Raw genomic sequence first — 23,359 nt, 5'->3', positions numbered from 1 at the left:
CTTGGTGGCTGTGCGTTATGTAACACAAACACTGGCTGCTATCACAACGGCTGGTCGCCTCTCAGGTTACTACCACTGCCATGCTGAGGCCGCCAATAACCAATATGTATTTCCATGTTTGTGCTTGCACCATAGGGTCCGTCGGCCCCTGCTGTGACAACCAGCTTCGCCACTCCACCAGCAAAGTTCAACTTTCATCGCTTTGCATGACTTGATGCCAAGAAAGAGTCACTTTCATTCACAAATACTGCACAAGTGTGTAACACACACACACTTGTACAAAATGTAGTCACTATGCATACATGAATTCTGATAGTTCTTGAACATTTGGAGAAGAGAACACACTCAGGACATCTTTGCTGACAGTTACTGGCAAGTTACACAACATGTGTCTTTGCTATTTGGTTACTTTGGGCTTTTCACAACTAAAAAAGGAAATTCTTCTTACACAAGAGAAGGTCTTCTCTTCCAGCTCTCTTTAACTGTACATTATAATTTAACATGATATTAACTGAAAGAGAAGACCCCAAGACCTTTAGCCTCTTTCTTCTAAAAAAGAAACATGGCATAAGTATTTAAGTAATATTTTATTCCAGAGAGTCATATTTGTTTGTCCTTAATTAGATATATTAGCACAAAAGTTGTACAGATCACATTAGGTTTCCATTTCCTGGTATGTGCAGTGGGAATGGTGCAATGAAAGAAAGGCCACAGATTTGAGGATGAAGCTCTTCAGAACTCCAACAGTTTGGGAATGATGAAAAAAGCCTCAGTGAGTCTCAGAGAGTTTATACCAAGGGAATTGGTGTTCTAGAGATTTTCTACACATTACAGCTTCAGGGTAAATAGTGCAGGATGCAAAGAAAGATGTAAAGAAAGACAATACATACAACGCACAATCTGACAGCATGACATCACAAATATATACAGTATATAAAAATATATGATATATATATATGTATGTATCACAAATAAACAAAAGAAAACTAGGATATGGTGGGTGTAACTTTAGTTTTAAGACAGTAAAGTAAACCTGGGCCGACAGAGACAAAGCGATCTAAAAGTCTAACTGTCATTGTGCCAGAATTTGTTCTAAATTGTTAAAACAACAGACATTTATTGAGTTACCTTGAGATTTAGAAGGTTAATTTAGGTTATAGACTGCAAAACAAACATTAATTTCATGATTCTGTGAAGTCAAATATCAATAATCCATGATTGAGTGTGAAGGATTTAAATAGTTTTTGCAAATTAAATTACTCAGCTTGGTTTCAATACTTTTCTTTGTTTCAAAAGAGAGTCATGGTGTCTCAAACTAAGCTCTTCAAACAGATTAGCACTGACCATAAAGGAAACAACGTGTAAAGTTTCTCTGTGACATAACAGTAGAACAACACCTGTCAAAATAGCTTTTATGCTTATTGTAATCGCCGGCATTTTTTGTTTATCTTCATGAGATTAGTGTTTCCAAAGTAGTGCAACAGCCCATTACAGTTATATAGTTTGTTTGAGTCATGCTGCAATGCTTTCTTCAGTCCCCACCTCCCTGGAGAGGAGGCAAAGATAAAAGGATAAAGGGATGTAGGATAAAAGGGGGAGCTTGTAACACACATGCATACCAGCTGTTACTGTGTTGTTCTGATCTAAGGGGCTTACCGTGTTATTTATGGTTCAACGGACAGTTGACTCTGAACGAAGCTGTTCTGGTTTCACTTGATGCTGGAGGTGGTTCGAGGATGCCTCTTTGTGGACAGTGTGGGGTATAGCACTACTGAGGATAAACCACAAATGATGTAGTGCATTACATGACATGATTTATCAGTGAAGTTTAAGGTATGATTTTTCTCACTTTGCTTCCCTATTGAGACACTAAGAAGAAAACTTTTCATAATGATCACGATTATGATGGTGACTATGATAATGTCTCTTTTTGATTTTGGGCATCATTTAAACAGCAGATAAAGTTTACAGTTTAAAGTCACAATGAGCTATATGCATTGGGTTAGGTTGTCCAGTAAACACAAAAATAGGTTAAGCAAATTTTTAAGCTTTTTAAGATTATTACAAATTAATTAAATCATAGATAATTCTTTTATTAGGAGACAGAAAATGTGGCAGTTTCTATTTACGATCGATTTTAAACACTGTCCATCACCATCATCATCTTAATGATGTCTCTGCACCGGTGGAAAAAGTACTCTGATTACTAGAAACTATAGTTGACAGATAAATGTAGTGAGGTAAGAATTACAATATTTCCCTCGGGAAACTAACTGGAGTAGAAGTATAAAGTAGCATAAATTGAAAATACTCAAGGAAAGTACACGAAGCCAACAGAAAATTGTTCTTAAGGGGAGTAGCCTACTATGGTAAACAAACTTTGATATTTTCCAATACTTAGATATTTTTCATAAGTGCCTTAAACAGCACCATTCTGTTCTCTGCATTGGTGTATGGTGTATAATCAAGGTTATCATTTTGCATGCAAAACGTAGCCTAAAAACAAACAAACCAAAAGAAAGAAAGAAAGAAAGAAAGAAAGAAAGAAAGAAAGAAAGAAAGAAAGAAAGAAAGAAAGAAAGAAAGCACAACAAACCTTTAAAAATGTTCACATGAGCTTTGAAAGATGATGTGATTTCTTCCTCTTACAAGACATAATTTGAAAATTAACGAACCACTCAAAAAGTTACGCCCCTATCTCTCTTTTGAAGGCTTTGCACATTAATAGAGCACCGTTTTATATATCTTTTTTATTTGGGACTTTAATTCTGGCTGTTAAAAATTTCAATTAATTATTCATGAGTTTCCTACTACCATCCCAGGGAAACAAAGCTACGGGGGGTGCGGTCTTTCCTGTAGCCGAGAACGGAAGCGGAAATTCGGCCATCTCCTCGTACAGTCAAGCTACAACAGGGTCAGTACACACTTTATTTGGATATTTATTGTGGTGTGTTGTCAACATTTTTTTGACATTTTGGCCTGAAATTTAAACGTGCATATTCCGCATTGCCCTGAAGCAGGACGTGTCCTCGGTAAAACTTGTACAGTGTAGCAGTCCTGTTGCCAGTTGCGAACTAGCAGCAGCTAGCCGGCTAACTGCTAGCTGGCTAATCTTTCCTAGCAGCAGCAAGTGATTTCTTCCATCAGTCAAACTGGCAGGTAACCTTAACCTTTGTTTTTGGTCCGGTGGGATTCACTGCTGTGACGGGGACTTTTGTTTATCCACTTATTGGTACCCAGCAGCACCATTCCGTATCGGTGTTTAAACTTTACCCAGACCCCGGTGGCAAAGTGCTAGTCAACTGTTTCGATTAGCTTAGGTGAGAATGGAAGAGTTGCTTGCTAATTGACTAATGTAAGCTAACAGCACCAAAATGACAGCTAACGTTAGTTGGCTGCCTGTCTTCATTAAATTCTCTTAAACTTGTCTTTCGCACACAGACTTTGTGACACAGGTATGCCCGTGTGAACACTGTTGTATAATGTGAGGGTACCCGTTAACTCACTTTACCAGCGTCAGTTATCAGGTGGTCAGCTAGCATAACTAACGGTGGACTGTTAGACTGCTGGCATTACGTTGGCTAGCTAACTTGGTTGATGTGACAGGGAAAAGTGCAGTTGTGTGCCTCTGCAACGATTGTTAACGTTATCTATGTGCAGGCTGACTGGGTGGGGGTAACTTTTTCATTTGTCTGTGCAACGTCAACTGCATGCAGGTGATAGGAGGAATAAGTTAGCTTGGGTTTAATGCCAACTATTTGCATAGTTATTAATCTATGTAGTGCGACCTAATAGCGCCTGCATATCATAGCGTGGGTGTAACTTATTTACTGATATTCAATCATTCGCTACAGCAGGTCATTAAGCTCGACCTTAGCTAGCTGTGAGCTGATCTAAGTAAGGTATCTTGCTGTCATGAAAGACAATACAACGATTTTTTATTTTCTTTCCCGCTTGTTAAATGTCGTCAATTAAACTTATTTTTTCACTCATGATGTCAGAGATTGTGGAGATATGAATGAACGGGAAGCGTGAGATACAAGAGGCATGTTATGTCCCTTATCAAAGATTTGTTGGCGTGTCTGAACTTTGATACAGAGCTTCAGGAGTCGCTGAACTGACTTTTGCAATGCTTGCCTTAAGTTATGCAACATGATCTCATAATTGTCTGACCTACAAATCTATGCCAGCTATATGTGTCAGGTTAATTTACATCACTTTAAAAGTACACAAGACAGTTGTGTCCTTATTATGTATACATATTATGTTTGTCATGTTACTGGTTTGCCAAAGTAGATTTGATACCTGAACAAATTATTTGTATAGTTTATCAATAAATAAGTTTGTTTCATACTGATTGTTGAAAACAGTCCTCAAAAATTGAGAAAGTTACAGTTTATTCTATTCGTCTTTACACTGCTAAAAATAAATAAATAAAAAGAACACACACATAGAGCTGCAACAATTAGTCGATTAATCATTGAGCTGATCTCCAGATCTATTTTTATAGTTGGTTAATCGTTGTGAGTCATTTTTTAAGAAAGAATGCATAAATGCATTGTTCCCATCTCCTCAAATGTGTTTTGTTTGTAGTTTATACCCATGTAGATTTTTTTTTTATGCCTATAACAGTTCATGATGCAGAGGTCAGTCTGTGTGTTTCCCTGTCACTGTGGAGTATGAGTGCTTTGTTCAGGAAGGACTACTGGGGGAATGGAAAGAGCAACACTGTAAATCAGTTGCCAGTCTTTCCTAATTTCCCTGGTTAGAGGGAGATGCTCATGCAGTGGGTAGGATGGGTTCATCATCTTCTTCTCCAGCAAAGAAATTGTGCCATATTGAATTTGTTTCTTGAGAGATAGCAGTTAACGGATTGGCAGAGCACTATGTTTTAAGATTATATTAAATTCCTCCAACATCCTCCTCTTTTCTGTTTAATGCAGTTGAAGAGATGAACATTTGGTTTGAAAATGCAGGCTGTAGTTGTGAATGGATGCATGGATGGATGCATCTGGTCAGAAACAACATTTCAGCCTACTGTGTAAACAATTAAATACAAACAAGGCTTTATAGGTCCTGAGGGATTCTGTACTGTACCACATAATCATTCTCCACATGTCATTACACCACCAACAGCAGACAGAATGAGTCCATGGTGTTTCTGTCAAATTCGCATGCCGACACCAGCGTAGCAGACAATGCTTCTACCATTTGTCATTAATGTAGTTTTGCTGATAACATGCTCACTTTATGTTCAACCTCTTGTTAATAACTGACAGGATTAAAACTTTGTATTTTTTTTTAACCATAGACTGGCTGTTTCAAGGCTTGACAACTGTATGTTCTGAGATGCCCTTGTACATAGCATTTTATTAAGTTGATATTTGCACACTTTTGGTTAGCTTAAACCTCTGTCTCTCATTATTACCCTCACAGTCGGTAATAAACAGTTGGGTAAACTCTCGGTCTCTCAGAGGGCTACTAGATTTTGCAGCCTGGTAATATGAATTGAAGATAAAAATTAATTGTGTAATCACTGTAATGATAAGAATATTATTACCTGGAATTAAGTACATAGATACATGTTATTATGTAGGAGGCAGCGGAATTGAAAAATTATTTTCTGTTCAGAAAAACAATATTTTATTTAGTATTTCGGTTGCATAGCTTTATCCTGCAGGAAACAGAAGTTGCTTGAATGTTTTTGAAATGTGAATATACTGACTTATAATGAGTTTGAGATAAAATGTTTACTTGAGCATGTGAACCATGTGTCTTATTCCAAAACACTTGGCTTCCAGCTCAGCTAAACCACTGCTCCAATTTTTGTCAATTGAGGTTATTTTTTTTAAGTTTGAGGAAAAGCATGTTTTTTTTGTGTGTGTTTTGTTTTTTTTGTTTTATAAAATTGCATTTTGTTCTCAAGCCATTTATTTTCTGGGTTTATGAACCTTTAGTTTAAGTAAGTAAGGTTGAGTAAGACAAAGCATATAACTAATATGTTGTATTTCTGACTATGAAGCATGTGGATCAGCAAAAAGTCATGTGACGTTGTTGCTGAATATCTCCTTTGTCCTTATTCTATAATGGTTCCTTTGGAATTAGTCCTTGCCTAAGTTTTATCTTGACTGTTTGTTGTGATTTAATCTGCAAGTAACTATGCATTTATTTTTAATGTTAATCTCAATCTTGCTCCATAGTTTCCATCTCCCTACGCCTACGGTTTTGAGACCCAATGTTGCCACGGGAAGAACCAGACAAACCGAGACAAAACACTCCCTGAATGAGTGGTGCACAAGATAGAGAAACGAATAAGACAGCTAGAGGAGAGACCCTTATTCTGCATCATTCTTGTGTAACAGGTGTGCTTAATGTTGTTTTTCTCCCTCTGTTGATACCAGCAGTCATATAGTTTAAGATTGGTTTTTGGTATAAATGCCATCCTTCACTTCACACTGATTGTTCTTCTCAAGGTCTCCCACTCTTTTGTTCAGAGTCTTGTACTTGGATACATCTTCTCAGTCTTTTTAACTCTTAATCTTCTTGCTCTGTTCTACAAACTAAGTCTTACAGATTAATCTGTTGTTTAGACAAATGTTCTTTGCCCCATGACTGTTTGTATTATATTAACTAAACTTTACAACCTTCTTCTCCGTCTGCTCTTCAGATTGCAGCAGAACTCAGCGGTCAGACCGTTGCCATGTCGACCTCATCGCTACGGCGACAAGTAAAGAACATCGTCCACAACTATTCAGAGGCTGAAATCAAGGTTGAGTGTCCCTTTGTGCTTATGTCTTTTCTTCTCTCTTTTACACCTGCATCCCCCCATATGTTCACAACTAAATTGTAGCCCATATATCTCAGCAGCACAAATTACATTATGTAGCTGCTGATAATCTAATACTTCTTGGAAGCAACCTCCTCAGTCTTTCCCCTTGTTATATGCAGTATGAGCTAATCTAATCATATTATCCATTCATTCTTTTGCCTCTCTTGAGCTTGTGTCGTGATTAAGTTTTCATTGCTACTGAGAACAGTGTGGCCCATTAAATTGTCACAAAGTAATGGTTCAAAATTATTCTTATCACAGGCAGTTTTAATGGAAGGTAATTTAAAGTGTTTCCCCTGCTATGTTGTTGTCCAGGTGAGAGAGGCGACATCCAATGACCCATGGGGCCCCAGCAGCTCTCTGATGTCAGAGATTGCTGATCTGACCTACAATGTTGTGGCCTTCTCAGAAATCATGAGCATGGTGTGGAAGCGCCTCAATGACCACGGCAAGAACTGGAGACATGTGTACAAGGTGTGTGTATGTTGAAGTTGGGAATAACTGCTGTGGCAGTATTTCAGCATACATATTCTTGATACATAATCAATGTAGTGTACTAATATTGCAATGCATTCTCTAACTATACAGTTTTGATGCACAGGTACTAATATTACAGTATTGGGTTTACAGTATTATGCAGCATTATGATATCCTGACACCAGAGTGTGTCCATATTCACTCCCTAATTACTATATATTGCACTGTGAATGTGAAATTTGTACCACATAGTTCCTTCAAAAATGACCACAGTGGAATGAAGGTATGTTTCTTAGGTGCCTTCCACTCTATGTCCATCTCTGTAAACAATCCCACAATCCAATGTGTCCCATTTTATAGATGCAAAAATTCTAGTCATTAAACACTGTGGTGATGCAGAATGACATTGGTTCAGAATTGTCCAAAATCTCATATTACTGCCCACTATATGGTAAACTATTGAGTGTCTGTTTTTTGTAAGAGTAGTCAAAGAGTAAGTGAAGGAGTGATTTCAGACACGAATGGATTTATTAAATGTATGGGTTATAGATTTTAGGAGTAGTCTTTTTGACTTTTCACATAAAGTTATTTTGTGATTCCCAGTTCTGCACCAGCTGACTCCGTTTGAATGGATTAGAATCTAATAAGGGGACATATCAACAGCTTAAATGTTTGCATTTTTATTACCTCAGTATACAGACCTTTTCTACAGTTGCTGAGTGTTTGTGATTTGTATTTTCACCAGGCTATGACTCTTATGGAGTACCTGATCAAGACTGGTTCAGAACGTGTTGCCCAACAGTGCCGAGAGAACATATACGCAGTCCAGACCCTCAAGGATTTCCAGTACATAGACAGGGACGGCAAAGACCAGGTACACAAACACACCCATGTCCACAAAGAGTAAGGCTTCACCTTCATGGAATACAGTCTCACTTTGCCATTCATTCAAGGACATATTACAATGAGTTTCTGAGCTCTTGTGCAAACGTACAATGCCAGCTATAAAAGTTTTTATGGGTTGTTGATAACTGAAACTGTGGTAAGTTAACAAGCTGTTGAACAATAAGATTTGCAATGTAACTAACTCTATTAGTTATTAATAGTGTGAGTGTTATATTTAACATAAAAAAATGGTAATTTGCTTATACCTATATTTTTCCAGGGGGTTAATGTGCGAGAGAAAGCCAAACAGCTGGTGACACTGCTGAAAGACGAGGAGCGACTAAGAGAGGAGAGGATCCACGCCCTCAAAACCAAAGAGAAGATGGCACAGACCTCCAGTGGTGAGATGGCTACTTTCACCACTGTTTACATAGATTCAACCAGTGCTCAGTGTTACAATATTACACCTTGAAAGAGGAGTTGCCTTACAAAAGCATAAAGGGCCTCTAGTTTAGTAGTAGTAGTTCACTAGTTTAGTATTTGATAATCTACAACAAGTTCTCTTCTGTGTATATGCATTTTTGTTTCTGCTCTAGCTTCCTCAGCTCCCTCAGCACCCAGTCTGGGGGGCAGCCTTTCATTGGGATCCCACTCTGGAGGGGCAGATCCTGAGCAGGCCTGGCCACAGAGCTCTGGAGAGGAAGACCTGCAGCTCCAGTTGGCTTTGGCGATGAGTAAAGAAGAAGCAGAGCAGGTAACACAAAGCAGACCACTGGAGGCACACAGAGCTATGTTCTGTTGCAGCACCTGTGTACACAGAGGGATATCACTGATGTTATTCACTACATACACCTAGATTTGCTCTCACCATGTAACCCCCTGACCTCCCCCAGACTAGCAAGGACCCTCTGGAGGACGCAGAGCTCCGCTATGCAATGACACTCAGCAAAGAGATGCACCAAAAGGTCAGGGGCAGAGAGTGTGCCCAGGTGACTGGCCAGCCAGTCATCAGCTATCCGTGTTTCTGTCATTTGGAATTTCTCAAACACATATCAAGCATTGATCAATCAAGAAAAATGAATTTATGCTCATATTTGTCATGTGTCATTTTCCTCAAGATACAAATTTGCATCAGACTGCAGCTATACTGTTGCAATAATTTAGTTTGCTGTACAGTGTCATGTTCTTTTGTAGTGCTTGCGCTCATAAAAAAGTGTGCTAAGTAGGTGCTTTTCAAATCCTAGTCAAGATGTATTAAAACTGCACAAAAGTGAGCCCTTGAATAAATTGATTAACTCTAATTTGATTGTTGAATTTGCATGCCATTGGCAAATATTTGTCATAATTGACTAAATTAAACATTGAGTGGTTTCTAAGCATTGATGATTCTTTCCTCCTTCTTACCCTCTCTGATAGCATGCGTTCATCTGTAGTCTTGATATGAAACACACTCATTTCCTTACCTGTTAAACCTATCTCCTGTTGTTGTAACTTTCATGTGCTGTGTTTACTGAGTGTCTGATGTATGCAAATGGTTACAGTCCTGCCCCCCCGCAGCACTTGACTGGTTTTAGTCTATAAACTAATGCAGGGGCTTTAAAGGATAATGCCATTGTTAATGTTACTCAGAGACATCAAGCATCAGACTTGTTCAGGGCTTTTGCAGAGAAAGCTTGTTTCCTCATGGATTAGTCAGTGTGCTTCTGTTTGATAGTCAGTCTTCCCTATAATGAGGTAGGATAAAAAGTAGCATTAGGTTGGGATGTCCCGAGTCAATCTCCAAGATTTCTATCAGTGCTGATCAAGGTGGGATTTTTTATTGGCTAGTATTGCTTTTGTAAAGTCTGGTTCATTTCCACTTTTACTGCAACGCTTTATGCTCCAGGTAGGCTAGATGCTGAAGATAGTCCACTACATGCAGCTTAAGTATTGGATTTAAACTTTTGTTTATGCTCGGGAGTTCTGAATTTTATTTTAGGTTGCCTTGACAGCAGTTCCCATTGAGCTTATTTTCTGTGTAAAACTGCACATGTACAATCTTTTGATTTAACCATGTTTTGCAGAAGTATTTTGGGATTTAGGATTTGGTCCATTTGAGTTACTTATCTGTTGAAAGTATATAACAATTACAGGTTTTCAGATTCCACTCCCACAGATTCAGACTTAAATTGTGGAATGGTAAACTGGTCCTAAATCTGTATCTGTGGTGTGCTTTATGAGGTTGTGTGTCTCAGGTTGCTGACATCACGGTGTGTGTGATTGGCAGGAGGAACGACTGCGCAGAGGTGATGACCTGAGACTGCAGATGGCCATTGAGGAGAGCAAGAGGGAGAAACCGAAGCCAGAGGAGGTCTGTGTAAAATGTATCTGTATATCTCTCACTCTCTTGGCATTATCTCCTGAAGCGGTGTCTCTCGCTGTCTCTCTCTCTTAGTTTTCCCAACTCTGTGGAAATGTGCACTTGAGCACTGTGTTAGCAGTTAGTTAAATCTGTTTAATCATAAATCATTTCAAATGGTAGTAATGATACATCTGCAGCAATAGCATGTTCAGTTAAATAAATCCGATACTGAATCTTTACTAGTGTGGCAATTGTACAAATGACTTGCATTAGAAGAGATCAAATCCTCTATATGTAAAACCTGTCCCAAGGTAACAATCCCATCCAAACAGGGTTACATATTCTATATTTGTATCCAAAGCCACAATATTTAAAACCCAGTCAAGTCAAATATCCATTTGATATAGGTCAGTGTGAAAATTTGAATTTTATTTAGAATATATTGATCATACTCAAAACCAGGAGATGCTGCTGTGCTCACTTTCTTTCGATTGCAGGGTTAACAAGCATTTTATACTGTCAAATGTTTGAAGGTGGTAATTAGTATTATAAACTTGGTAGCTTTGTTCAGCCCAGGGCCTAAAATATCTGCAGGAACGGTGTCTCTCAACCCACCAAACATGTATACGTCACTAAACACTAAATAGCTGTGCACAGAGCTATGTTCTGCATGGTGGTGTATAGTGTGTGTACACTCAACAAGCACATCATTAGGAACACCATACTAATACTAGTGAGTGCTTCCCTTTGTTCTGGATCTGTTTTCCACATGATGTTGGAAACATTGCTTTGAGATTCTGCTAGATGTTGACATGACTGCATCACATGATTTCTGTAGATTTGTCAGCTGCACATTCATGTTACCAATCTCCAGTTATACCACATCCCAAAGGTGTTTTATTGGACTCAGATTTAGTGACTGCGGAGGCCACTGAAGTACACTGAACTCATTTTCATGTTCTTGAAACCAGTTTGAAACAACTTTTGCTTTGTGACATGATACATTATCCTGTTGGAAGTAGCCATAGAAGATGGTTAATTGTGGCCATGAGGGGATGCACATGGTCAGCAACAATACTCAGATAGGCTGTGGTGTTCAAACAATGACTGATTGGTGTTAAAGGGCCCAAAAACATTCCCCCACACCATTACACCACCACCAGCCTGGACTGTTGACACAAGGCATGTGGTTCTACTATGACCGCTCTCATCAACAAGGCATCTTCATCCACAGAACTGCCACTCACTGGATGTTTTTTTTTCATTTGTCTGTTTTTAGCACCATTCTGAGTAAACTCTAGAGACTCTTGTGTCCCAGGAGATCAACAGTTTCAGAAATACTCAAACCAGGCCACCTGGCACCAACAATGATGCCACAGTCAAAGTCACTTATCACATTCTGATGTTTGATGTGAACCTGGACTGAAGCTCCTGACTTGTCTATGATTTTATGCATTGCACTGCTGCTGCATGATTGTCATGAATAAGCAGGTGTACAGGTGCTTCATAATGAAGAGCTCGGTGAGTGTATATCACAGCAACTCACAATTGTCATTTATCAATGATGAATAATAACTTTTTTTCTGTTTAAATCTATGGGCTTTAGGATAGAAATTTTGTCAGTTTTAGGAAGCTTAATAACACTGCACAGACAAGGAACTGAGAATTTGTCAGAAATTCATTCTGAATTTTTCACCATCTATTTGATGTGACTGTCCATTGGTTTGTACTTCTCTAAGTTTCACTCTACTTCTCAGTTTTGCGCATTTCCTCTTTAAACACGCTTAACGAATCTCAGCATTTGATGTGATTATTTCCTCCGATTTTTCAACTGTATTTTGTAATCCATAATATATTCTCTTTTTCAGGGTGCTCTGATGGAGCTGAGTGCTGTGGACCCCTGGGGGGCCCCTGCTGCTGCTGCTGCCGCCGCTGCCACCACTGCCACTGTGGGGTCTGCCGGCCCCTCACCTCCACCCACGGTTTCTGCCCCTGCTGCTTCAGGCCCATGGGGTGCAGCCCCCTCAGACCCATGGGGGGTGGCATCACCCACATCTCCTACAAGCTCTGACCCCTGGAGTGGGGGAGCCCCACCCACTATAGCCCCACCTCCAGACCCCTGGGGAGAAACGTCCAACAAAGTTAACAATGTCGACCCCTGGGGAAGTTCAGGTACGCAGCTACAACGCTGGTCACGTATTGCTTCTGTAGCCAGTAAGGTTAGTGGCAAAGTCCTCATGACTGAGTATCTATAGAGAACCGTGTCCTGCTCTGTGGATGAAAGAGGATCTGAAGACCTCTTGACTTTTACTCCTTTTCACTCAACCGTTCCATTTCCTGTCTACATAACAGCCCTGTTACATTTTCTGTCATGTCACCTGTCATGATGGTCAACTTCTCATTCGCTCACATGCTTTCATTTTGTAATGAGGAAAGCACGCATGCTGAATCCATTCTCCCTCTGTGTCTAAACCAGGGATTTTTATCCTCTTGTTTCTACTCAGGACTGACTGTGGCTGTGTCTCAACCAGAGCTCTCTCTTCTCTTGCCCTTTTTTGCCTTTTTAATGTATGGGGTAGCTTCTTATTATCTCTCCTTTACCTCCACTGAGCTTCAGATATTAAATAGGTTAAAGTAAGTTGGCGGACAGACAGAAAATCTACCTTCATCTGTCCTTATTTGTCCAGTCAGCAGTATTGAAGAGGTTAAGGAGAGAAACATCACTGTTGGAACCCAGCCCAGCTTCCTGCTCCCTCCTTGTTGTGGAATGTATCTGTAAGGTGTTGTGTTAACCCTCCCCTCCCCTGCGTCTCCTCCCCTCCCCTGTAGCTGTGACACCCCCAAGTGCCGACCCCTGGGGCCCCCCAGTGCCTCCCAGCACTTCCTCCTCGGGGGGGCCAGTAGACCCCTGGGCAAGGGACGGGCCTGTCCCTGCCTCTGACCCTATCACCTCCGACATCTGGAGTGGCACCGCCAAACACACTAACGGCACAGGTACATTCACACTTAAAGCTACATGGACTCACAAACACCAAGGTACTGGTACATTTTCATACCACATAAAGCTACAGACTTGTCAGGTGCATGCACACAGAACAGTTGTCTTGTCCTACATTCCATCCTCCTCTAGTATGTGTTGTAATGATGTTTTATATTGTGGCTTATTAAGAATTTTCTTTCAGTGCCTGACTTTCCTTTTCTATTCCTCAGGGGAACCGGAGCGACGAGGGTCCTCAGCAACAGCCTGTGACAGCACAGGCTCACCGGTGCCCTTTGATATGTCGTCTCTTGGTTCCTCACTTCCTGTTCGTAAGACTCCTGAGTCCTTCCTCGGCCCTAATGCATCGCTGGTGGATCTCGATTCCCTGGTGTCATCTAAACCCAAACCCAAACAGCCGCCACCTCCCTCCATCTCTTCCTCTTCAGCGCACAACCCCTTCCTCCAGAACACAGGTTAGTTACAGCTATCGTGTAAACTGTGTGTAACCAGAGAAACAACTTTTTTTACACTGAAAGATGATGAAAGAGATAAGCCTTTCCCTATTCCTGGAAAGTAGTTTGAATTATTTGGTAGACCCATGCAGGTCCACATAAACTATGCTGGTTAAGATGCCATCATCAACATGTTCATATTCACAATTAAATTCAATGAAATGCAGCTGGCAGAAAAAGACCATTTGATTAAATCACTTTATAAAAAGATCAAATTAAATGTCACAAACCACAGTGTACTACAATTAACTCACGCAAATGGAGAATTTTGCTGGGAAAAAAATTGGTTCCTCTGAACACCCCAAAATCAAAAGCAGTTAAGCACCCAACAACTGTGTGACCTGGAGGCAAACCATACTCATGTTTCTGAAGTTGCACTAAAGTAAAGGCTTTCTGGGATAATGTGAATGCAACCATAAAATAAAGCTGCATGACAAAAATTTGCTTGTAGCTAGAACAAAAAAGCTTGAAAGGCTTTAGTCGGTTGTTCACTGGAAAAAACTGAAAAGTCTAAAGATTTACGGGAACTGAATCACAGCAACAGTTTAAAAGAACAGTTTTTAACATGAATTTGGAAATGTGGTGGTTCATTTATATTATATGAGATGCCAAACAAGTAACATTACTCTTAAAATATGGAATACTTGGAACTGAGAATGTCTCTATATCTCTTAAGTACCCGATGAAATATTTGATGTATGTTATGTTGTTTTGTGCAACTGTCACTTGCTGTTTTGAGATCTGAAAACTCAATGAAATTTAAAGAAAATGAAAAGACAAGTTTTTAAGACATGATAATTTATAGTGCTTGGAATAATAATTTTTTGTCTGATATGTTTTGTTTTTTTGCAAGAACGTTAAATTACTTAGCAAAGAAATCTCAAAATTACACTTACTCTTTCTCCCTAATCAAATGATGCATAATCTATGAAAAGTCTACTGAACTCCATTCTCACTGTATGTGTGCACACTACATCACACTTGTCCATACTTGACCCGGTTGTGGTCCAACAAGTTGTGATGCCACATTATGATACATCATGATTTAGGGAGAGCTCAGATAAACTTTCCCCTTTTGAATTCTAGATGAATTCTAGTGTCAACAAGCTCAAACATCCAAGTGAACCACAATAAGCAAAATACATTTTAGAGTGGAGGGGGTCTTCATGTTTATAAAAAATGTCTTGAAAGTATATTTGCGAAAAGAGATATTCTCATGTGACTCATGTTGAGGTTTGTTTTGTTTTTTTTCTGTGTTGTCTAACCGTGACCTCTGACCCTCAGGCTCTTCTCCTGCTCCTGGCATGGCAGTGACTCCAGGTAGCACCATCTCAAGTAGGGGCGTTTCCCCAACACCTGCCTCCTCCAACCCGTTCGGCGTGGCCCCGCCCATGACCTCTATATCGCCTCAACCCTCATCACTTGGTCTGAGTGGCCTCCGCACCAGTCCTGTGCCTCCCAATCCCATGCTGGGCATGGTGCAACCAGGAATGGGCATAGGGCCAATGAGTGTGGGCATGGGGGCTCCAGGAATGGGCCTGGGCATGATGCAGGCCAGCCCCATGGGCATGCCCTACAGCGGGCTCTCCCCTATGGCACCCCCCGGCTCGGCTCTGTTGGGGCCTGGAGGTGCAGCACCTCCTCAGCTGATTTTGGGTGGGCCCACTGGAACAGGAGGAGTGATGGGGGCAGGAGGATCAGTGGGAGGCGGAGGAACAACGGGAGCAAGCACCAACCCTTTTCTTCTTTGAGGAAGTGTCACTGCTCGTTCACTCAGCTGTTTCAACCTCCTCTGTCGTACCTGCTGCCCCCTTCATTCATCCCCCCTTCAACACAATTTGTGTCCAAAAAGAAAAATGTCTACATCTCTATATTTAAAGAAAAAAAATGTAAAATTCAGTTTATCTTTTCCTTAAAAAGCATTATTTCATTTCAGAATAATTTTCCACATTTAGTTACCTTTTTCAGTATGGGTTATTTTTGGGTGGGAAATAGAGATCTATTTATTTTGTTTTAATCCTGTTCTGTTCTGTATCGTTCTTCATGTTGTGTTTTTTTTCAGTCCTGTCTGAGATGAAGGTAAGTCTGTGAGAGCAGGAGGTTTTTTCAGTAGTGTCACTCTATTCTAATATTACTGCACTGAGAGAGAGACGGAGGGAGAGGGGACATAGCCACTAACAAACTGAACAGAGAAACTGTTGCACCTGCCTCTTCCACTTTTCTCCCTCAAGAATGAAAACACTGAATCACTGAGGTGAATCGAGTGCATAAAGGATGATTTTTAATGAACTCCAGACTGAGATATGGACTGAAAAACCTGCATTAACATTTCAGGCACAATGTGGTCAAATTGTTTCAACTATTTCATTTTTAATTTAATTTAATGTTAAATGTAATTTATTTTTTTCCAGTTCATGGAAACAAATAAACAAGGAAAATCAAACATGATGATGCCATTTAAATCAAATGCTTATTTTCTTTTTGTTTTTTCTTCCTGATTATTGTAGAAAACTAAAGAAAGCTCTGACATCTGTGGTCTGATGGGGAAAATGATGGGATGTTTGTTGAATGTGTGTGCGTGTGTGTGCGCGCAGAAATGTGTGAATGAGAACATGAATGCTCATCTGTGAGTGTGCAAGTATGCAATAGTGCAGATGCCTGTTTCTGTGTATATGTATCAATATCTGTCCAATCTTATTTCAGTGACTCAGAAAGAAAGAAATGACATCCATTATTTTTGTTTTTAAAAATTGTCACTTGTATCAATACTATGTAATGTTGGGATTTCAAATGAGGTATTATAAGGGTCACACATTTCTCTGCCAATCTTGTCACGCTTTTTTTTCTTTTTATTTTCCTCCGTTGATCAGAAACATTTGTTTGTTTGTTTTTTCCAATCACACATTTCACATGGGATCCCTGGTGCACAGGTGTCCTAGGTCACCACTGTCCTTGTGTTTCATCCCTCTTTCCTTTGGGGAGGGAGAGCTACTGATGCTTCTTTTAAAAAAAAAAAAAAAAAAAAAAAAAGAAAAAAAGACAATTATTTCAATGAATGAATGAAGGAAAAAGAAAACAGGGACTTGACAACATGCTCCATGCTGTTCTTTTAATTTAGTTTGATGAATTTATTGTTATTTTATATCAACAAGAAAAATATCTTTTATCGGGTAAGGTTGAATTTTGTGTGGTGTTGACTGTGAACATTCACATTTGAAAAGTAAAATGGAAAAAAATCAGAAGAAATTTATGAATAAAACAAAAACACAGGATGTGTGTTTGGCTTGTTTCATGCTTGCGCTGTAGTTTATGCTTATGTCTATATCCCAAATATGCTTTCTGTTGTTTTTTTATTTTTTTTACTGCTGCAGAGTACAATAATGTGACAAGAATAAATTTATACTTTATTTTCTTTGTTGAACATGTTTATAAAACTACAGTCCATTAGAAAACAACACCCTTCAAACTACCTGCACAAGATACATAAAACAGAAGTTATTACAGCATATGAATTTGAATACAGGTGAAAAAACGTACAACTATTGTAACCTTGAAATACAGCATTCAGTCTGATGTGACACAACTTGATCCCAAACTTGTTTCCAGAGAATCTTCAAGATGTTCTGTTACCAGTGAGCCATTTAGTTTACATGGCTGTAAAGAGTCCCATATCTCTGAAAAGTTCTGTTTGAATTGTTTCTCCTCGCAGGCAGTGAGGGTCAAACGAGCAGAGAATCCCAGTCAAAGTCATCCTGGATCTCCTCGCTGTTGCTGTGCAGATTCTTTAATGGAGGACGCTGTCGTGGTGTCATAGACTGAGGCTGCATCCCAGCTGAAACGAGAGAAATATGGACGTCAGTATACAAGAGGAAGTGAAACTATATTTAACTTTTTTTTTTTTTCTATTTAAGTAACTTCTCCTTTACAACAGTCTGACCATGGCTACCATTTTCAGCAACAACTGATCATGTTAGAGGTTACGTTCACATTTTTTCAAGTTTATGTCCATATGTACATAAACGTACATAACGAGTCTTTGCTCACTGTAATAACCTGCTGTGCATACTGTGAAGAGCTCCCTTCCTATTATGATTATAATGTAAATATTAGGGAACAAAGTCAACCGCCTGTGTTCTGTCTAAAAATGCGTTCAGTTCAGCTAAAGCTAATATGAGACTTCAACAGCTTGAGCTGGTCAGAGTTAATCTAGTACCAAATTCTCTATTTGAGACTCCCTGGACAGCGGTTCCTCACAGAGCTGTAGTGGAGGACAGTATGAAAAAGAGTAAATTTGGTACTAAAAACACTGATTAACTAATTCAGACATCTGAAACCTCATATTAGTGTCAGCAAAGCCTTTGTATGCATTTTAACCCCAAACAAGGACTGCATCTTTCTGTCCTTTATTACTTCATCTCTTCAGATAGGAGTGATTACAGTGACTGCTAACTCTTCCAGAGTACATATGAACATGTGAGTGTTGTTATAAGGCAGACTTGAAAAAGGTAAAACCATCCTTTAAGACTCCTCCTCACGCCCTTCTGGATTCAGTTGCCATAACAGGTTGAAAGAGAACAATGCTTTAAAAATAATTTCCGGGTCTCACCGGGTGTGTTTGCAGGCTGCGTTAGCTGTGGTCTTTGAAAGCCTGGTCCCTGCATGGGAAGAGCCCTCCGGGGCGGCTGTGGTCCGTTGGCAGGGGGAACTAGGGGACAGTAGGGGAGGGGGGATGGGTGAGTAAGGCTGGCGAGGGTTGGAGGCGGATTGGAGGTGAAAGGTGGGGCTTGTAAGGAGTGAGGTGCACCAAGGGCTAGTGGGGAATTATTCCCAGAGGTGATCATGCCTTTCTGAGTGAAGAAGCGGTTCAGAGAGTCACAGAGAGAGGTGAAGAGCGCCGGGTCCAGGGCCCAGTCACAGAGCTCCGCCTGCCGCATGCTTTCCAGCAGGTCTGGAAACACAAAATGAGAGAAATGTTTACAGACAGGCTGATCAAAGCACGAAGGTTTTGAGTCTTAAATGCTCTTATCAAGAGAGCCAAAGCCCTTCATAAATTTTCAAAAATACAGATCATGCATTTACTCAAAATTTCTATCATCTTGCAAAGGTCTCAATAATCATCCTATTCATTGCTTCATTAGCGGCCACTAACTATAAATTCTGTCTAGTGAAATGTTTGTAAAAGTTGTTGCATTAGCTCCAAAAGAAAAACATCTTAAAGGGTCAGTTCACCGAGAAAAAAAACTAAAACAAAAAAAACATTTACTATTACTTGGTGGTATTTACAGTAGCCATGAAGAGAGCCTTGGTTTTTATCTGTTGAGAGCACTCCCTCCAACCCCATGTGATGCATTGCAAAATGAACTATCCCACTTAAATGTAACCACTATTTGTGTGTTGTTATAGCAATACAAGCAACCTTTGAGCATCACCTCTGGCTATGTCCCATTCTCTTTGAGAGGAAATTAGTCTGTACAGAGTTGACAAAATAGTTGCCTTTGTTATTCATTGGTTATGATGCTTTAGTAAACTCACATACGTAGGTTTTGAGCCACACACTCTAGGAAGTCACATGGTTTGCTTTGAGTTAAATTTGAGTAAACCTTTGTTTACTTTCAGTTATGAGTCTGTTGTAAGCTTAAGAGTTACAGTTGTCAGTTTCACCAAAAACTTCACAGATTAAACTGATTAGTGGTGTTATTGTTACTGTAAAAAATGTGCATATGATCTATTACAAACCTTGTAACTATTCACATCAAATATATCTGAACATGCAACATATATCCATATTTGAAGCTAGTAAGAAAGTTTGAGGGTCATACATAAATGAAAGTGTGGGACCGAAAGGGTTAACCAGAGTAACGTTCAGAGACAGATATCTCAGCAGATAAAATCCAAACCAACTCCGGAAGGAAGTGAGAAAAAAAATGTTATTTTGTAATTTTGGTGAAGTGACCCTTTAAACAAGATTGTGGTAAACAGCACAGACCTGGGTGACCAGAGAGGTCTATGTTTGCCCAGTCTAGATTGCTGGCAATGCGGAAGCTCTCCTTCAGAGAATCTGGGTTACTGAACCAGTCGGGTGGCACCGCTAGAGGGGAAGGGAGGAACGTAACTTTAGAAAGCAATTCACTTTATGTTATCTTGCTGGTTTAAATGCAATTCAAGCATTTCTGTGTGATAAGAAGTGTAGGACTCACTGTATTGTGAAGGAGGGTGTGCAGCTGGAGCAGTTGGTGCAGCTGGAGCGGCTGGTACAGGTGGTGCAGGGTACGGAGACATTGGTAGCAGAGTTGGAGTGTGCAGTGGGGTAGTGTCATTGTTTGGGAGAATCAGGGGAGCAACATCCGCTGGAAAGAAAAGAAAAGTCATTCATCCAGGCCATTTGTGTGTGTACTGTATAACGCACACAAAACACACCTACGCACACATCGTACTCACACTGTGAGCCTCCCCTCTCTCGCATAGTCTTGAAGAGCGACTTGAAAGATGCATACAAGTCTGGTAAATTCATCTCATCAAAGGTGAAACGCAGCGGAGGATCAGTAGAGGAGTTTAAAGAAACAACAGGAAGGGCGACAACAGATGCAGAAGAGTGAGCGGGGCCCGACACCGTGCAAACAGGCGTCGTGTTGGGAGCGCAGGAGAAAGTGGAAACAGATACAGGTCCTGAATTAGCGGGAAAGGACAGAGTGGCAGAGAAAGAGGGAGCAGCGGGAGAAGCTGTAGACATATTGGCAGCAGAAGCTGTGGGGATGGAAAGAGTGGGGCCAGGTGGATGGGGAGGTGAAAGAGAATTAATGGAGGACACGGGGGCAGCAGGTGGGAGCCCAGCTGAAGGAGAGACGGATGGATGAGGGACGGAGAGACTGGAGACAGGGCTCGGCATGTAGGGTGACGGTTGCTGTGAAGATAAAAGACAAGATAATATATTGGTATGCTGTTTATTCAAAAAAAAAAAAACATTCAGCAAACTTAGTGATGGGAAATGATACGGGAAGTGGCTCCACCATGCACGGAGGAGGAGAGAGGGAGGCAGACTGGGGTGATTGTCGCTTGATGGCTCCCAGTGAGTCGGTGTTAAGAAGCTGATGGTCTGTGTGGGAGGTCGGTTGTGGTTGATGAGGGGAGGGTCCTCTGTCCGCCTGTGTCCCTGGTGTTTCGGGAACCTGTAACTGGAAAAGGTTGTGGGAGAAATGTTACAATGCCGGTGAAGTAGAAGTAGCAATACAAGAATGTAGAAACACAGCTGTGAAACATTTACAACTGACATCTGCCTCCACCCCATTACAGTGCAGGTGGAGAGTAGATAATCCACAGAACCCACTGTCAGCTGTTTTCGTAGGGAAGATTTCTGTCAAGGAAAGTAGTTCCTATGAGAACCTTTGACTGCATGTTCTGTGGATGATCCAGAGTAACTACGACATTATAACTGGAGACACATTTTCAAGGCCGTGACCACCACAAAACCACTTCCACTCATTGCTTAGGGTCAAATAAAGCATTATAAGATGTTCTGCATATAAAATCCTACTCTGCAAAGTAACTAGTAATCACAGCTTTCAGATGAATGTTTTGCATAAAAAAATAAAAAAAAATACAATATCTCCCTCTGAAATGTGGTGAAGTTAAAATCTGATGTTTCTCAAAGTGGAAATACAAAACTACAATGCCAGAAAGCCAAACATTAATTGAGTAAATTGTAATTTCTTTACACTTATGGCAATTTGATGGTTAACAATTGAATGACTGATCTTACATCCTGCCTCTCCTCTTCTTCCTTTGGATAGGGACGTTTAGGTGCCCTCAGTTGATTTGCCTCTGCAGGTCCATCCATCGTCCAATAGGAACCCTACAGATACAGCACAAGTAGCTTTCCGCTCTTTTAATCATTCATTTCTCCGTCTCACGTGATGCAAATTCTAACAGAAGTACATATATGCTAACAACATCAAAATATAAAAAGTAATTCACCTTGCCAGGGTCGTTCCGGGGCCGAGGAACTTTCCTGAAGCATTTATTTAGAGACAGATTGTGTCGAATGGAGTTCTGTTAATGACACACAGTACATGATAAAAGAAGTCAGTCCTGTACCAGCTGGTCATGCAAATAATATTAAAATTAGTTACCAGTCACCAGACCAGCAACTTTAAACATGCTTATACTTAAGTAACAAACTTAAGACTATTCTAGCACACTGACAATATGCTGTTATTTCACAATACCTTCCATCCACGGCCTGCTCGGCTGTAGTAAGGGAAAGTGTCACTGATCCAGGTGTAGATGTCATTCAAACTCAACTTCCTCTCAGGTGCAGCTGCTATCGCCATGGCGATGAGAGTGGCGTAGCTGTGAGGGGGTTTCCCTTTAGAGTTAGAAGCAGAAGGGTCCTGGATAGATGGTAAGAAGTCTCCTCTCTCCCTCCCTCTGTCTTTCTTCTTGTCCCTCTCCCCTCCTCCTCTCTCTTTCCCCGAGCGCAGGCTACTGATTCCCAGCTGAGGCAGCCAGTCAATACTGGTGAGACTGGAGTCCAAGTCAGAGGACATTGTCCCTTTTTCTCTGTCCAGGGTCTGAGGGGTCAGAAGAGGAGCTACGTGATCAACATGTCTTTTTACTTTTTGTTTAGTGTGGAAGCTGACAAAACACTGAGAAATGCCACAGTGGATCCCTCTCTGCCTGTAATGTAACACTGTCAACCGTAATGTTCCTGTACTTCCAGCCAGTTGCAATTACAAAGCAAACAAGTTCAGACACAAGACACGTTGTGCTTCTCTGGAAACTATCCATTTACAAGGAAACACATTGCATGAATGTGACTACATATAAATGTGCCAGTTCCACCTACATTCTCTGTTTACTGAGAAAGGAGAATGACTTTCTTACCTCTCTGTACTCACTCGAGGCCCAAGGCCTTAGAAAGTGTTAATATTTGATGTTGTCATCAGTTGTGCACAACTGCAGACAAACTGGTGTCCGTCCTCCTCTTCAGATCTTTCTCTTCAGCACGCTGATCTCAACAAGGCCTCCAATCACACCTTTGGCTTGAGAAAGTTTGTGTAACTTTGAAGAAATATACACAAAAACTTATCGGACAGCTTCCTTTTTCTCTCCCTCCCTGTCTCCCTACCCTCCCTTTCTGACTTTAGCAGAATGACGTAACTCACTCCTCCCCCTGTGTGACATCACTCTTTGCGCCCCGCCTCTGGGAGCTGGTCCCACCTCTTCGGCCTTTCACCGGCATTTTTCTGTGGGTCTGTCAGGTTATCAATACAGAGAAACCACCTGTAAGTTTCACTTAAATATCCAACAAAAGAAGGTCCAAACCTTCAACCTGCCAC

General features: G+C 40.6%; 2 protein-coding genes across 6 annotated transcripts; one reads left to right on the top strand and one right to left on the bottom strand.

Annotated features, from left to right (window-relative positions):
• The first annotated feature begins 1,776 nt into the window (after positions 1–1,776).
• Positions 1,777–17,360, top strand: LOC111230123 (epsin-1-like). 3 transcript variants are annotated; one of them, XM_022756713.1, is made up of 15 exons: positions 1,777–1,833; positions 2,823–2,914; positions 3,021–3,159; positions 6,201–6,362; positions 6,668–6,769; positions 7,145–7,303; positions 8,052–8,180; positions 8,472–8,592; positions 8,788–8,945; positions 9,085–9,156; positions 10,458–10,541; positions 12,401–12,704; positions 13,362–13,526; positions 13,743–13,985; positions 15,309–17,360. In XM_022756713.1, exons 5-15 carry the CDS (start codon positions 6,701–6,703, stop codon positions 15,773–15,775), a joined length of 1,971 nt encoding a protein of 656 aa, XP_022612434.1. In that variant the 5' UTR covers positions 1,777–1,833; positions 2,823–2,914; positions 3,021–3,159; positions 6,201–6,362; positions 6,668–6,700; the 3' UTR covers positions 15,776–17,360. The 3 variants fall into 3 exon arrangements, with proteins under 3 accessions (XP_022612434.1, XP_022612433.1, XP_022612435.1); XM_022756712.1 differs by lacking the exon at positions 3,021–3,159; XM_022756714.1 differs by lacking the exons at positions 3,021–3,159; positions 9,085–9,156 and having other exon boundaries at positions 1,779–1,833; positions 15,309–17,359.
• Positions 17,361–17,377: 17 nt separating this feature from the next.
• On the bottom strand, positions 17,378–23,133 carry LOC111230124 (forkhead box protein J2-like). 3 transcript variants are annotated; one of them, XM_022756716.1, is made up of 11 exons: positions 22,905–23,133; positions 22,247–22,591; positions 21,996–22,070; positions 21,781–21,873; positions 21,032–21,196; positions 20,463–20,925; positions 20,222–20,371; positions 20,011–20,112; positions 18,829–18,972; positions 18,631–18,729; positions 17,378–17,856 (listed from the first exon to the last, which is right to left on the bottom strand). In XM_022756716.1, exons 2-11 carry the CDS (start codon positions 22,565–22,567, stop codon positions 17,744–17,746), a joined length of 1,725 nt encoding a protein of 574 aa, XP_022612437.1. In that variant the 5' UTR covers positions 22,568–22,591; positions 22,905–23,133; the 3' UTR covers positions 17,378–17,743. The 3 variants fall into 3 exon arrangements, with proteins under 3 accessions (XP_022612437.1, XP_022612438.1, XP_022612436.1); XM_022756717.1 differs by having other exon boundaries at positions 18,868–18,972; XM_022756715.1 differs by having other exon boundaries at positions 18,631–18,972.
• Positions 23,134–23,359: the final 226 nt, after the last annotated feature.

This window comes from Seriola dumerili, unplaced genomic scaffold (assembly GCF_002260705.1).
Source record: "Seriola dumerili isolate Sdu_G_001 unplaced genomic scaffold, Sdu_1.0 BDQW01000258.1, whole genome shotgun sequence".
Taxonomy (NCBI): Eukaryota; Metazoa; Chordata; class Actinopteri; order Carangiformes; family Carangidae; genus Seriola; species Seriola dumerili.
The sequence above is the reverse complement of the archived record's forward strand: the minus strand, read 5'-3'. Positions and strand labels throughout refer to the sequence as shown.